Source organism: Malaya genurostris, chromosome 3 (assembly GCF_030247185.1).
Source record: "Malaya genurostris strain Urasoe2022 chromosome 3, Malgen_1.1, whole genome shotgun sequence".
Lineage (NCBI taxonomy): Eukaryota > Metazoa > Arthropoda > Insecta > Diptera > Culicidae > Malaya > Malaya genurostris.
This window is the reverse complement of record NC_080572.1, coordinates 127,487,559-127,501,649: the sequence shown is the minus strand read 5'-3', so window position 1 is coordinate 127,501,649 and position 14,091 is coordinate 127,487,559. Positions and strand designations below refer to the sequence as shown.

General features: G+C 39.1%; 1 protein-coding gene across 1 annotated transcript in view; it reads right to left on the bottom strand.

Moving 5' to 3' along the window:
- Positions 1–341: 341 nt before the first annotated feature.
- Positions 342–14,091, bottom strand: part of LOC131433997 (RNA/RNP complex-1-interacting phosphatase) — a 97,470-nt gene continuing 83,720 nt past the window's right edge. Inside the window, exons 6-7 of the mRNA XM_058600616.1 lie at positions 987–1,094; positions 342–925 (exon numbers count right to left, since the gene is read on the bottom strand). Coding sequence (XP_058456599.1) covers positions 486–925; positions 987–1,094 — 548 coding nt within the window. The 3' untranslated portion in view covers positions 342–485. The remainder of the gene's footprint in view (positions 926–986; positions 1,095–14,091) is intronic.

Here is a 14,091-nt window from a genome sequence, read left to right as displayed (position 1 = left end):
ATGGTTGGAAAAGCATCTTTTATTCCCGCGGAATACAAATAAGTAACTTTGCTTACATATTCGTCCAACCCTTTTTGTTCGCTTTTTGGTAACAACTTTAAAAAGAAGATCGGGGCTACTATAAGTCTACCCGCATCCACTGGCAAGTCCTTGAACTGATGGTGACTTCACTTCACATCACATCACACATGGCCTTCACAACACTAACAAGATCAGTATTTTTTCGAAGTGAATACGATTTCAATTATGGAAGTAAAGTTCAATAAAGATTTATACGCGGTAATCATACTCTAAGTTATGGATGTTTCTCTTACATTCAATTAACGAATTTTGTTGTGTACTGTAACAATTAGTTGATTTATTTTTAATTTGAAATTGTAGTTTTCATTCAAAAAATGATATCAGATCAATTTTGTTTTGTAATCCAGAAACAATTTTGATTTTAGTTATGATTTTCTATTCTCGTTTGTATCCTGAACAGCAATTCAACTACGTTCATTATTTCTATAACTCGTTGAATTAGAAGTTGAAGGTAAATCACAATTGTTACTTCTAGAATCAAGGTAATCAAAACAATCCACCTTCCAGTTATTCGCTCTGCTGGATACCTCATCTCTATTGGTACGGTCGTAATATCGACTCTCGACACTTTTCCAGTTTCTGTATGAGCGACGGCTATTGTTATCCTGTTCGGACTGCTGATAATACCTAGGCGAACGGCTTCTATAACGGTAATTAGGTCGATCACTACGGTTCTTTCTCTGCGTTTCTCGTCTACCGCTGAAGGACTTATCGTCGTAGAAGTCTTGACGAACAGATTCTTCATATTTGTTATAGCCATTGCTACAACTGAATGGTACAAAGTGAAGTAGAGAGTTTAAGTAGTTGGCCCTTTCCATTTTATGTGAACGAGCTTTGTTGAACACTAACAGGAAAAATTAAAATAAGGTTACAAATAATGTAACGTACGACACCCGTCAACCTACAATGTATTGCTGTTCTCGGAGACTGACCCAGTGCCAAGATCATATAAGCACATATAAAATACCCGGTTCGGTTCAAACCATGTGTACAATGCACTCCAATAATTTTATCTGTAAAGAAAAATAAACAAAAGGCAGAAAAAATTTCTATGAAATTATTTTGTATTAGCATTTTTCGCAGTAATTTCCTCAATTTCATAATATCCAGAATAGTTAGTGATCCATTAAAATACAAAATACGTTTTTTTACTATTGAAACCCGTATATAGTTGATCGAAAGTTTTAGTTAAAGTGATGCTTTCTGGAGTTATGATTTCGCTTACCATTAATCGTGTTGTTTTCTTTGTATCAGGCCGAAAAATAACATTTTTTTCCTTTCCTATAAAGAAAGGTTACACAATCACTGTGAAAACCGATTTTTGAACCGAGGTGCGGAGGGCCGAGTGTGTTATACCATTCGACTCAGTTCGTCGAGTACGCAAAATGTCTGTGTGTATGTATGTACGTATGTATGTTATTTTGCACTAGCTTTTCTCGGAGAAGGCTGGACCGATTTTCACAAACTTAGATTCAAATGAAAGGTCTTGTGGTCCCATACAAAATTCCTGAATATTATTTGGATCTGACTTCCGGAACAGGTGGTAAAATATGCAAATAATTGTGAAAATAAATGCACCAACTTTTCTCAAATTTGGCTGAACCGATTTTCACAAACTTAGATTCAAATGAATGGTCCCATGGTCCTTCACAAAACTTCTGAATCTCATTTGTATCCGTCTTCCGGTTCCGGAATTATAAGGTGATTAGTGTAAAAATTCAAATTTAAATTTACTTACTCGCCCTTTTCTGAGATGGCGTGACCGATTTCAACAAACTTTGATTCAAATGAATTTTCTTATAGTCTCATACGAACTTCTGAATTTCATTTGGATCACACTTCCGGTTCCGGAATTATAGGGTAAAGTGTATAAAAACTTTTATACCATCACTTTGAGGGGCGAAACAAAAAACGAAAAAAAAATTCTAAACTGACCCCAAAACTACTCCACTCGATAGTCATTATCAGTAGACGGCCAAACAAACAGATTTCGGCTATCCTGGTTCCCAGTTTCCGATTCCGGAGGCAGATGAAATAGTGGTCGTATTTTCTCAAATGAATTTCAGCACGCTAAATAGTAGTGCCTTTCCTCAGTGATGGTTTGACCAATTTTCACAAACTTAAATTTTCGGCCAAAATCTACTCCAATTGGAAGTCATTAATTTTTTTTTCTAAAATATCGGCTTTCTGGGACTGACATTTTTTGGGACTGAGATTGTCTATTTTTTAAAAAAAATAATTTCTTCGAAATGAAACTAAATCTCGACGTTTCATACAATTCTAAGACTTTTGGTAGCAAAAAAATTCTGGGCAAACTCAACTATCGCTGCTATTTAGCGTGCTGAATATTATTCGTGTAATTTATGTGAATTCAATTACGGTACTACATATAATGTGATATGTAACTATCCCGCATTGACATAACTAAATATCCGTGTTTTCGGTTCTCCATACATGATTGAACCTGTGTATGGGGAGATAAAATTCAAAAATATTCTATCGTTTCTCACCCAATGAGACAAGGAGTTATAACCAGAGAGGTTCATAGTTTTTTCTTAGAGAGACTAATTCCTTTCTGTTTCTACCCTAAATGGTTTTAGGTCCCTTATGGGGTGCCGAATTTACTTCTGCTCACGCATATTGCGAATCGTTCTGCAATCTTCCGGAATGCAGAATGGTGTCACTTTTGTAAAATTTCTAAATTCTATCAGGGGTTGAAGGCTTTATTAAATGTGCATTTTGGCACCAGCAGGTCGTTCAAAATTTCTTTTGTTTCTATTTGTTTTGTGCTGTTTTCCCATCTAACTTACTTCACAATTTCTTCCCATGTTTCTTTTATCCTTCCCTTCTAATCAGGAAAATGATGAGTAGCCATGGTAAGTCACAAATCTTGAAAAAACTAGGGGAACGTGCCACTTGAGCCGATTAAATCTGATTCCTGATACCCCGTTATTCTGTAACCAGAAATTCGTTAGCTATAACTTTTTTTTTCAATTAAAATTTTATTTAGCTCATTTGCTTTAGCTTAACGTGGCCGATTGTCTTGTTATTATAGGAGAAGAAAGGATGCCGTATTATGGGGCGACATACTTCCCTAGAGTTAGTAAAGAAGTTTTTTTCCCGTTGTATGTATGTTGGACACACCGAGAGATCATGAAGACTTTTGCTACAGTAAATGATCTTATTAGTGGTCTTTCTGCAGGAATCGTCTTCATGACCTTCCCCATATTAACCGCATCTCGGTTTATTGCGGTAGAAGTGTACAATGTGCCCAAACTTTTTGCAATTCGAGCAGTGCATAACTCGTGGTATGTGCATTCGGATAGGTAAACGAACCCCTCCCACTACCAAATAATTTGGAAGTGCAGAATCGGCAAAGGTCACGCGAAATGAGTCTGATGGGTAGAATTGATTGCTTGTACACCAGTCTTCCCCATCCTTCATCAGATCTTCGATTGTCATGGTTAACTACAAAAATGGTGTAAAGCTTTACTTTTTCAACTACCGCGCAATTACATTGCTGAACGCGTACAAAGTACTCTCTCCAATCCTTTTCCGTCGTCTATCACAAATGGCTAACGAATTCATATTCGTACTAAGCGAGATTTACTGAGGCCCGCGTCACTGCGGATCACATATTCGCGATAAGACAAGTACCTATTTATTGACTTCAAAGCGGCATACAACGCTATCGATCTAGATCATCTATGGTATTAGGTGTACAACTTTGCTTCCGCCGTTTTTTTCCCAAAATTTAAAGCTTTATTGCGAAAAAGTGCTTACAGATGTATTATTCAAAATATTGTCCGTCGCTAGCGACAACTTTCTCCCATCTTTCCGGAAATTTTCGGATCCCGGCTCGAAAAAAAGGAGTCCTTTTTGACGCTATCCATGAAGCAATCTATTTTTCCAACTTTTCGAAGGATAGAAAATGTTGATCTGCCAGGCCGTGTGCCATCAAACGGAATAGGTGGAAGTCAGAAGGGGCGACATCTGGGGAATACGGCGTTCCCAGGTGCTTTTTGACCATCTTTGCGACGTGAGGCCGAGCATTGTCGTGTTGGAAGATGACTTTGTTATGTCGCTCTTGATACTGTGGCTGCTTTTCTTTTAGCGCGCAACTAAGGCGCATTAGTTGCGTTCGGTAGCGATCTCCTGTGATGGTTTTACCCGGTTTTTTCAGAGCTCGTAGTAAATTGTTGTTCATCTTTGAAGTTATTTTCTCTTCAACCATCATGTTTGTCTTTGACATCGAATCCACCATTTTTAAAACGTTGAAACCACTCTCGATACGTTCTTTTACTCAGAGCAGCATCACCGTAAGTTTCTGAAAGCATTCGATGCGCTTCAGTTGCAGATTTTTTCGAATTGTAACAGTCTATGTATTTTACCCGCCTCATCCGGTACAGCCACCTATCGGAAAACGGCGGAAGCAAAGTTGTACACCTGATAGATTATGCACGAATACGGTTTTCCGGATAAACTGACGCGATTTGTCAAAGGAACAATGAATAGAGTGATGTGTTACGTCCGAGTATCTGGGACGCTCTCGAGTACCTTCGAATCTCAGATAGGACAACGGTAAGTTATTGGACTCTCCTGCTTTGAAATGTGTAATTCTAAGAGCGAGAATCAACACGAGTAGCACGATCTTCCGAAAGCCCGTGCAGCTTTTTTGGATTCGCTGACAACGTTGATATTGGACACGTAACTTTGAGAAGATGATGGAAACATATATCGGATTGAAAGCTGAAGCTAGGCGTATCGAACTGACTATAAATGTATCGAAAACAAAATGCATGAGAGGAAGAAGCTTTATAGGTGCAATTTAGAACAACGTGCGTGCATCAAATTTTGTGTTGCAAATGGATTTAAGTGTTCCGAAACGTTGAAAATGTTAGAAAAGGCCTTTGGTGAATCGTGTCTAGAAAAAACACAGGCATACGAGTGGTATAAACGCTTCAAAGGTGGTCGTACAAGCTTGGATCATGATGAGATCCCTGGCCGCCCAACAACATCTGTTACTGAAGAAAACATTGAATCGGCGAAGCGAATCGTGTTGCAAAATCGTTCTGTACCGATTAGAGAGATTGCTGTGTTGTTGGGCATCTCTTATGGATCAGCCGAACACATTTTAACTGATGTTTTGGGTTTGAAACGCGTCGCTTCTCGGCTGGTGCCAAAAAAGCTGAATTTCATTAAAAAACAGCGTCGTGTTGATGTGGCCAAAGAGATGATTTCCAACGCAGATAGTGACCCCACATTCATCGAATGCATCATAACTGGTGATGAGGTGTGGATCTATGAATATGACGTCGAAACCGCACAACAATCGACCGAATGGCGCTTCGAAGGCGAGTCGTTGTTCTAAATTTTCATCCACTATAAAAATCGCCACACGAAAATTTTTCAACTTCTTTGTATAGACGCCAAACAAAAACTAATCGTACGATATGCGTCAAAGTTTGACAGAATGTGTATAAAAGTGTTGCCAACGTTGAGAGAATAAAAGTTGTTACCATTTGGACCCTTTACCCCATACCAAAATGTACAGCAATGCGAGCAAGCGAATTTTTTATAACACTTTTTCGGTACGACTAGGTTATCATCTCAGTTTGCCATAAGTGGTACATAGATGCTATAAATCTTACAGTTGGAAAGCTTGTCTTAGCTATATTGTAAACGTTCAGGTATCTTAAAAAAATATTGTAAAATGATTTGAGGATGTATATAAGTTCAGCGCTACGAAATATAAAATACGGTCTAAATGAATAATTAAATAAACAAACGCGAAACATTGTTAAACATTTACACTTTACAAAAAACACATTCACTGGAAACCGCGGAAACATTCGAGACTGGAAAGCAGGAAATAGAGCGGGCGGGATCGCAAAATAGTGGGGGAGAGGAGAGCTACTGGGGCGGAAAGTTATAAAGAAAAGTTGATCAGATTACATTAGCGCTTCAAGCAAGACAAAAGCTAAAGACATCGGAAGAAAAGTTTCTCCGAAAAAGATAAGTGAAAGTTTTAGTAGATTACCTGTGAAATAAAGAAGTTAGAAGGAAGCGACAGAAAAATCAGGTATGAAATGTGAATATTAAAGAAAGCCCCAGTAGCATACCTAATACCGGCCTTGTCATCGGCGTCTAGGACCCATTATAGTTACGGAATTAGAGATCATGGCGGCATAGCAGCTTGTTGTACACCCGAAACCAGCGGAATTGCCTACCGGCTTACAGAATAGGGCGGTTAAGCCCTCCGTTCGTCCCCCCCAGAACGGCATTTAAGGCTAACTGAGACCCGCTTGAGTCAAATCCACCCACCATTGTCCGCAGAACCGCCGAGTAGCAACAGAACAACAGGAGAGAGTTTCCCGCAACGATCCAGCATACACCGGCCGGCCACACACTCACACGCACACCTATAAATTGTAAGCGGACAAGCGCGGGAATTTTAAAATGAAAATTCCGGTTCTTTTTTGATCATAAGGTAATATACCGAGATCTTTCACACATTCAACATGATTCTAATACATGATTTCCAATGGCGTAGTTGAAGGTGAACATCTCACGGCTTGTTTTATGATGGAATGAAATCCCAACACATTTTTCGTTGCTCACTATCATGTGATTATCGGTACACCATTCGATAAATCGAGATAATCGCGATTGAAGCAGATAGCAATCCGCTAGACTCTCAACTACAACAAATATTTTGAAATCATCAGCATGTAACAACTTACAACTTCCAGTAAAGATTGATGTAACATCATTAAAAAATAAAGCGAACAAAATGGGTCCAAGATTACTACCTTGGGGTACGCCGGAACAATTACAATTTTCACTTGAACGGTGCGGTCTTTGAGATATGATTCGAGCCAACAACAAAATCTTGGGGAGAATCCGAGCTTGGCTAATTTTTTTAATGCAATGTCGTGGTTTATTCGATCAAAAGCTGCCTTCAAGTCTGTGTAGATTGTATCAACTTGAAGTCCTTTCGCAATGTTGTCGATGCAAAACGTCGTAAATTCCATGAGGTTGGTTGTGACCGATCGACCAGAGATGAAAACGTGTTGTTCAGGAGAAATATCGCTACGGCAGTTGAATAGAATCGTTTCATTTGCGATTAATTCGAATAATTTAGAACCCGCGCAGAGCGATGTTATTTCACGATAGTTCACAATTTCACGTTTCTGTCTTTTTTAAATATAGGAAACATAAATGATTTTTTTCCATTCGGAGGGAAATTTCGATTGTTGCAGTGACAGATTGAATATTTTCAATAAAGGAACAGTGAGTTTATTAATGTTACGTTTCAGTATGACCGAGGGTATACCAGCTTGGCCAGGGGTGAATGAAGATCATTATTGTCAACATTATGATGCTGGAATACAGATGAAAAATGTTTTGCGAACAAACCGCATTTTTCAATACAGGACTGAGCAATTTCCTTTCCAGTTTTTTTAGATGGCAATCCATGCTCCTTATGTTTAGTTTTTATAAACAACCAAAACTTTGCAGGTTGACGACGGATTTGATCCAGGATTTTTTAAACATACAATATGTAACGCTGTCGATTGTACAATTTATGCTGGCTACTAGCTATTTTAAAGTCGATCCCCATGAACGGGCTACGCGTTTTCGTATACCTTCGCAGCGTTGAAGCACGTTTCTTTTTCAATCGACGGAGATAGGCATTAGATCATGGTGGCTTGGAAGGAAATCGAAAAGGTGGTGTATGATTATTAATCAGTGCCCGTGCAATGTTGTTGAAAATAAGGACCGCTTCGTCAACATGCGAACAACGTATTATTGGAGTCCAATCGATCAGTTGCAGTCCACGGCGTAGAGTGACAAAATCGGTTTACCTAAAATGCAAGGAATGTGTTTCACGAGCTTCAACGTACTGAATGCAAGGTAATTGCAAAAGCCGAAATCTAAGCGCGGGGTGATGTTTGTCTAAAGCAACCAGCGGTTCATCGTGTTCAGTCGTTACGGTGCATGGAGGATCCTGACTAATGAAAATTAGTTCTAATATGCGGCCGTTGTGATTGAAAACGGTATTGATTTGTTGTAAATTAGTGCGAGCTAATCAATCCAACAGCAATTCATGAGCGACAACTTCACGCCTAAGTCTAGTACGCGTTGATGATGGGTCCAAATAAGCTCGATTATCCAGAGATCTCTTCCGTGCTAAATACAATTCAAATGTTCCAACATCAGGTCAGATTCGTGTCACTTTTCACATGGCAAATAAAACGAGCAAACGTAAATTCTTATCTGCGCCATCCGTATGATGATGCAAACCTGTTCAATACAGTGCGACATTCCCTCAATATACAACGACGAGTCTAGGGAACATTTGAAAGCAATCAATACACCTCCTCCAACTTTTCTGGTGCTGTTGTTTGAATTTCTGTCAACTCGATAAACAATGTATTGATCTCCAAATAATTGCACTGAGTTAATTCGGTCATCAAGCCACCAAGTACAATGGTGTCAAAGTCGGCATCGGTATATGAGAGAAAAAAGTCATCAACTTTTGATTTCTAACCACGAACGTTCTGGTAATAGAACTGAATGCTCTCGATTTCTGTCGATCCGATTAACTCATTCTCAGGAATTTTTACATCGCCGATATCGCGTTCACGGTGGTGGGTTTTTTGAAAATCATTGATACATAAATACTAAACTGGAATGGTAACCCACTGGTCCCCAAGCTCCAACGGTGGTCGAGTGTCTATCGTGTCATTTTGATTTTCTCGGCGTTTTCAAAAACCCCGCGCGGTCATCAATAAATTCTCTGAAGTAAACTCCGTCTGGCCATGTTTCAGTATCTAATGCAGCGTCTTGAAGGCGTGCATCGATGCCAACTCTCAATTAAATGGATCGCAAGTCCTTTGGGTTGACATCTTTTTTCACCAACATTTTGACATGAACATCTTCACATGATAAACAACTCGTCGTTAATGAACGGATGTAATCCTCCGTGATATTGTTAGCAATTCGAGAAAGGTAAATTTGGTGCAGTTGGGGGTAAAGCCAGCACAGGCAGGCCATCAACAGCTATTTTTGTGCCGCAGGTTAGGGAATTTAAGCCAGATGCCGTAGGAGGGCGCTTGTTTGCTAGGCGTTTGGGAGTTCCAGCAGGGGGAGCTCTGGTGTTGAATTTATCAGAAACTATCTGCAGTTGGGTTCCATTGAACTCTATTAACGATTTTATCTCTTGAAGAGCTGTATGATAAGAGTCACGCATATGTACCACCGTTTCATTCAACGATTTTATAATATCACGAATATTCGATGACAAGTGTCGCAAAACCAAAACAAATTAGTTTGCTCGCTGATGAAGGTGAAATTGGGACGGGTAAATAGTGTACATTTTAAGAGCACTACGCTGTCACAAAAACCTTGGCACTTTAAATAATCCAGAGTGGTAACTGGCACCAAACACTGTGAACAGATTGACTCCATTAACCCGATTCTAACCATACATCCTCCTAATAAGCAAAAAATAACGACGAATTTGTACGAATCGAGGCCCGAACCTGAAACTTGTGGTTCGTTTACCGAGTTTTTCTACTCTCATCCATATCTTAGCTGACGTTAAACCCGATTTCAGACGAATACATTCCTCTTTTATCGAAGAGATGACTGAGTCACATCGCATATCTAAGCATATGCAAGATCTTACAGTGCGAAATAACTCATTACGTTTTGTGATGTAAACTATCATTCGCATTCACACGTATGTGTTCACAGTATATCGTAGAAGAAAAGGTTTAAATAATTTCTTATTGCGAGGAAGTTCGTATTATTTCACGAACAAGTCTGTTGTTTGCATTAATACTCCATGATACTGATACTGATACTGATACAATACTCTCAACCATTCTTCAAACAAGTGTTCAAGATTTTTCAGTAAAACGCTCCGAATTAGAATGCAACCAAATATTTTTATATTCAGTCAGTAAAGTCAGAATTACCAATCTCAGAATTACCAATCTCATTGGATGCTAGAAATTATCATCTTGTGCGAGATGTTTTACGTACAATGCGATATAATTCAGGCAAATTTTGGATATCGTGTACAGCCAACCATTTATGGAACTAATGCGAGTTCAATTATGTTTACGGCGAGTTTGTTCAAACGATTATGCGATTGTGTGCTTTTCGTCGCAGTTAGATTGTGCGATAACATCATATGGGAAAAATATGAGTTACAGTCATATAATTATGCGATGGTGATTATGAAAAACGTTTTGAGCGATGTAATTCGTGCAAACTTATGCGATTTGTGGTTCTCAGGGTTGCCCATCCACCTTGTTCACTTGTTTTGGCTTCCTCGAACTATTATCTGTTCCCAAACCTCAAGTCATCTCTGAGAAATCTGAGTCTCGTTTTGAAATTTTAGGCCGCTATTTCCGAAACCAGAAACCGCAATCAGTATAGCCAAAGTAAGTTTGTATGGTAATCAACTAATATGATCTATAAATTTAGATGATGTTTTCCGTTCTCCACGAATTGCATCATCACAAGTATTGTGGATTGTGGCGCTTTAGAAATGTACATTTAAGAGTTCTTAGGCATGTGTGCTAGAAATGGTATGGCAGTACACGTTAAGAAGCTGTGGAAGCAGTTGAAAAAATGTCTATTAAAAACGGCGGTAAAAGGCGCACCGAGAATTAGGTACATAAGCAATCTGCAGTAACAATGTCTGAGGGCCCCTCCCGAAACGGAATCCTGGGTACGAGCCTGTACTTGCACATTAGCCAAAATTGTTGTGGCATAAACACTACAGTTTTGCGAGATATATTTACCCAAGGCAAGCTTTTACTCTTGTGCACCGCTTGCAAAGAAGAGTTAAATTGTCGAAGCATTCGCACTTATATTGCTTAGACTCAACAAGCGCCAACCATGTCGCATATCGTTTTGTTTCAATTACCTATGCAAGTCCAGCAGCTCTCGAAACCGTAATTTCACTGAATAAAAAAATTAACGGCATGTCGTCTGCTCAGCCTAAATGACCAGCGCTAAACTCAACAACACCTAGAGGTGGAAAGCGTCGCCGGACAGAAGAAAACAGGAACACCGATAAGTTTTGGCTTCACCTCTCTGGTCTCAACCCGTTAATCTCGCTGCTTGAGTGTAACAGAACCAATGGATCTGGTACGACTTGTGTCAAAAGGCCAGGATATTGCTGGCTTTTCGTATATTTTTTATAAAACTGGTTTGAAGCTTAGCTTTAAAACTAAAGACTTCGGAATATTGTTCCAGGTATTCGTGCGCTGTGCTGTAGAGGCGAGTATAATTCAATTGATTTTTCTTCCGCTACACTAAATGACTCCGCGTTGCAGCATGCAGCAGCCTAGCATGAGACGAGGCTAGGAATCTAGGCTTCGTGAATTGAAACGGGTTCACAATCCATGGCAGTGTAAACATCGTCGATGGCATAGATCTGAAACACTACGAATGTTCCAGTGAAAACTGTCGTGTCGTGTTTAAACGCGGGGTTATACTAAGCCTATGTTATGTGAGTTCAAAAAAATTACATCTCCACTGATGAAAACGGCTTTATGCCCGAGCGTTCGGTCAGCACTAATCTTCTGGACTTTACCTCGATCTGCATTTCGTGTTTGGAAGAAAAAGTACAAATGGATGCTGTATACACTTATCTAAAAGCGGCGTTCGACCGAATTGATCACCGAATTCTTTTATGCAAGATATCGCGTCTGGGTGCAACACATAAGTTCGTTCTTATGTCATCTTCGTTCACAAACGTGTCAGGTGTACCTCAAGGCAGCAACATGGGTCCACTTCTGTTTTCGCCGTTTTTAATAACACTACTTTGCTGCTCGGTGTTGGCTGCCAATTAGTATCGCCGACGATTTGGAACTATACCTTGAGGTTCACTCTATTGACGACTACGTCCGTCTTCAAAAGCTACTGGATGAATTCGGTGTCAAAAGAACTGGCTTAACGTCAGCATAGAAAGATGTCAGGTCATAACATTCCACCGAATATTGAATTCATCAAACTTTGACTATAAAATTTACAGACAAACACTTCAAAGAGTTGATCGTGTTAATGAACTTGGTGTTTTGTTGGATTCTAAACTCATTTTATATTTGCATCGTCCCTCATTAATTACAAATAGAACGCGTGCAGAAAAGATTTGTTCGACTCGCTCTAAGAAACCCTCCCTGGCAAAATCCGCAAAATCTTCCACCGTGTCTCAATCGCTGTCATCTGATTGGCTTGGACTCACTGCAATGGCGCAGAAAAATTCGACAAGCTTGTTGCGAAAGTAATCAACGGAAATATTGATCCGAAGCTTTTATCAAGTCTTGACTTCTGTGCTTCACATCGGTCGTTACGTTCTACCGGTTTGCATGAACCGAGATTTCCCCGAACGAAGTTTAGATTTTATGAGCCGATAACAGCATGCATCAGAACATTTGGCATTTTTTATAACATTTTTATAACATCTCTTGCGAAGCTATACAACAGTGTTACGATCCACAATTTTATAACTTGACTACATTATATTAATTAAGACCTTTTATTGTCATATGAATAAAATAAAATAAAATAAACAAAAAGTACTCAATAGTTGTAAACATCGGAGAAATTCCGCAAAACAGTTCATTTTAGAACCATTTAAATATTCCTATAAGATTGTACAAAGTTTACCTCTACTGAGTACTTGTTCTGAGTAATACAATTTAACAAAGCTACAGTGTATATCATTCTTAGACATGAATGAGATGCAATTAGATTCGCTTCAGTTAACAATAAACCCAGCATACGTGGTGAACGGTGCCATAGAAGTGCTTGTACACAACTCTTCCCCGCAGGTCAGTGAGCCTTATATTCGATTAAATATGTTGCAGTACAGAGAAAATCTTTCGATTGAAAGAGGAGGTGTGGTGAAATTTTTCCCACATATACGAAATGGTGTGCGAGTGTTACGTATGCAACTACATAAGGCGATTCCATCTTATATAATTTTTGGATACGGCAGAAGACATCCTTGTAAATCGCTGGTTACCTACGAGAAACAGCTGATTACATGTCAGTTTTGTTAACAACCTACAGTATGGTAAACCCTGCACTGAAACTGTGAAAAAGCACATTTAATGAACAACAAGGATAATCGTTCAACAACGTTAACAAGAGAACCCAGTACTCCTGGTTCAAAATGCTTGAACCAACATGCAACTGCATTCAATATACAACAAATACCATCTACAGCAACTAGAACGACCCCAAGACTGCAAAAATCAATGAAAACGAACAGAAAACGGAAACCACCCACAACAATACTCTTGACAACAGTAACACCGACGACGAAGCGATGGATGACAAGATGAACTGTGAACAAATTGACCCTAAGTCCTCGCTGGATGGAAATGGTAAGCTGGGGGTGAAAAAGGGTGTCAACGAGATCCAACAGTGAAAAACCAGTTTTAATCCACCTAGTGGCGAAATGATGCCTTTCTCATTTTCACTTTTTCCTGTATATTACAGCAGAAATTTCCCGAAATACTACAATTTGAAAAAGTTCAGAAAATAGTTTTGAAGATTTCTGTTGCATAATACTACAACATTGATACACTACATTTGAATTTAAGTTAGTGAAAATCTATGCAATCATATGTGAGGAAGTGAAGTGAACTTCATATCAAATTTGATTATTATTGCCGGTACTTCCGGAACCGAAAGCTGGATAACGGTATAGTGACACTCGGTTCATTCAACCATGCTCTAATATGACCTACACATTTTTTACGGTTCTGTATGACGATTTGAATTGGAATTTTGGAAAAAAATGTACCGGTGGTCGGACGTGGATAAAATTCAGCAAATCATTTATGGGACTATCTATGGTTTATTTGATCGGAATGAAAATAGGGATATTCTTATGGCTTAGAACTTCCATCTCCGAAAAAAGTGGGTGACATTATTTTCACATTTTTGGTGCATTATTTTCACATTTCCGAAACCGGA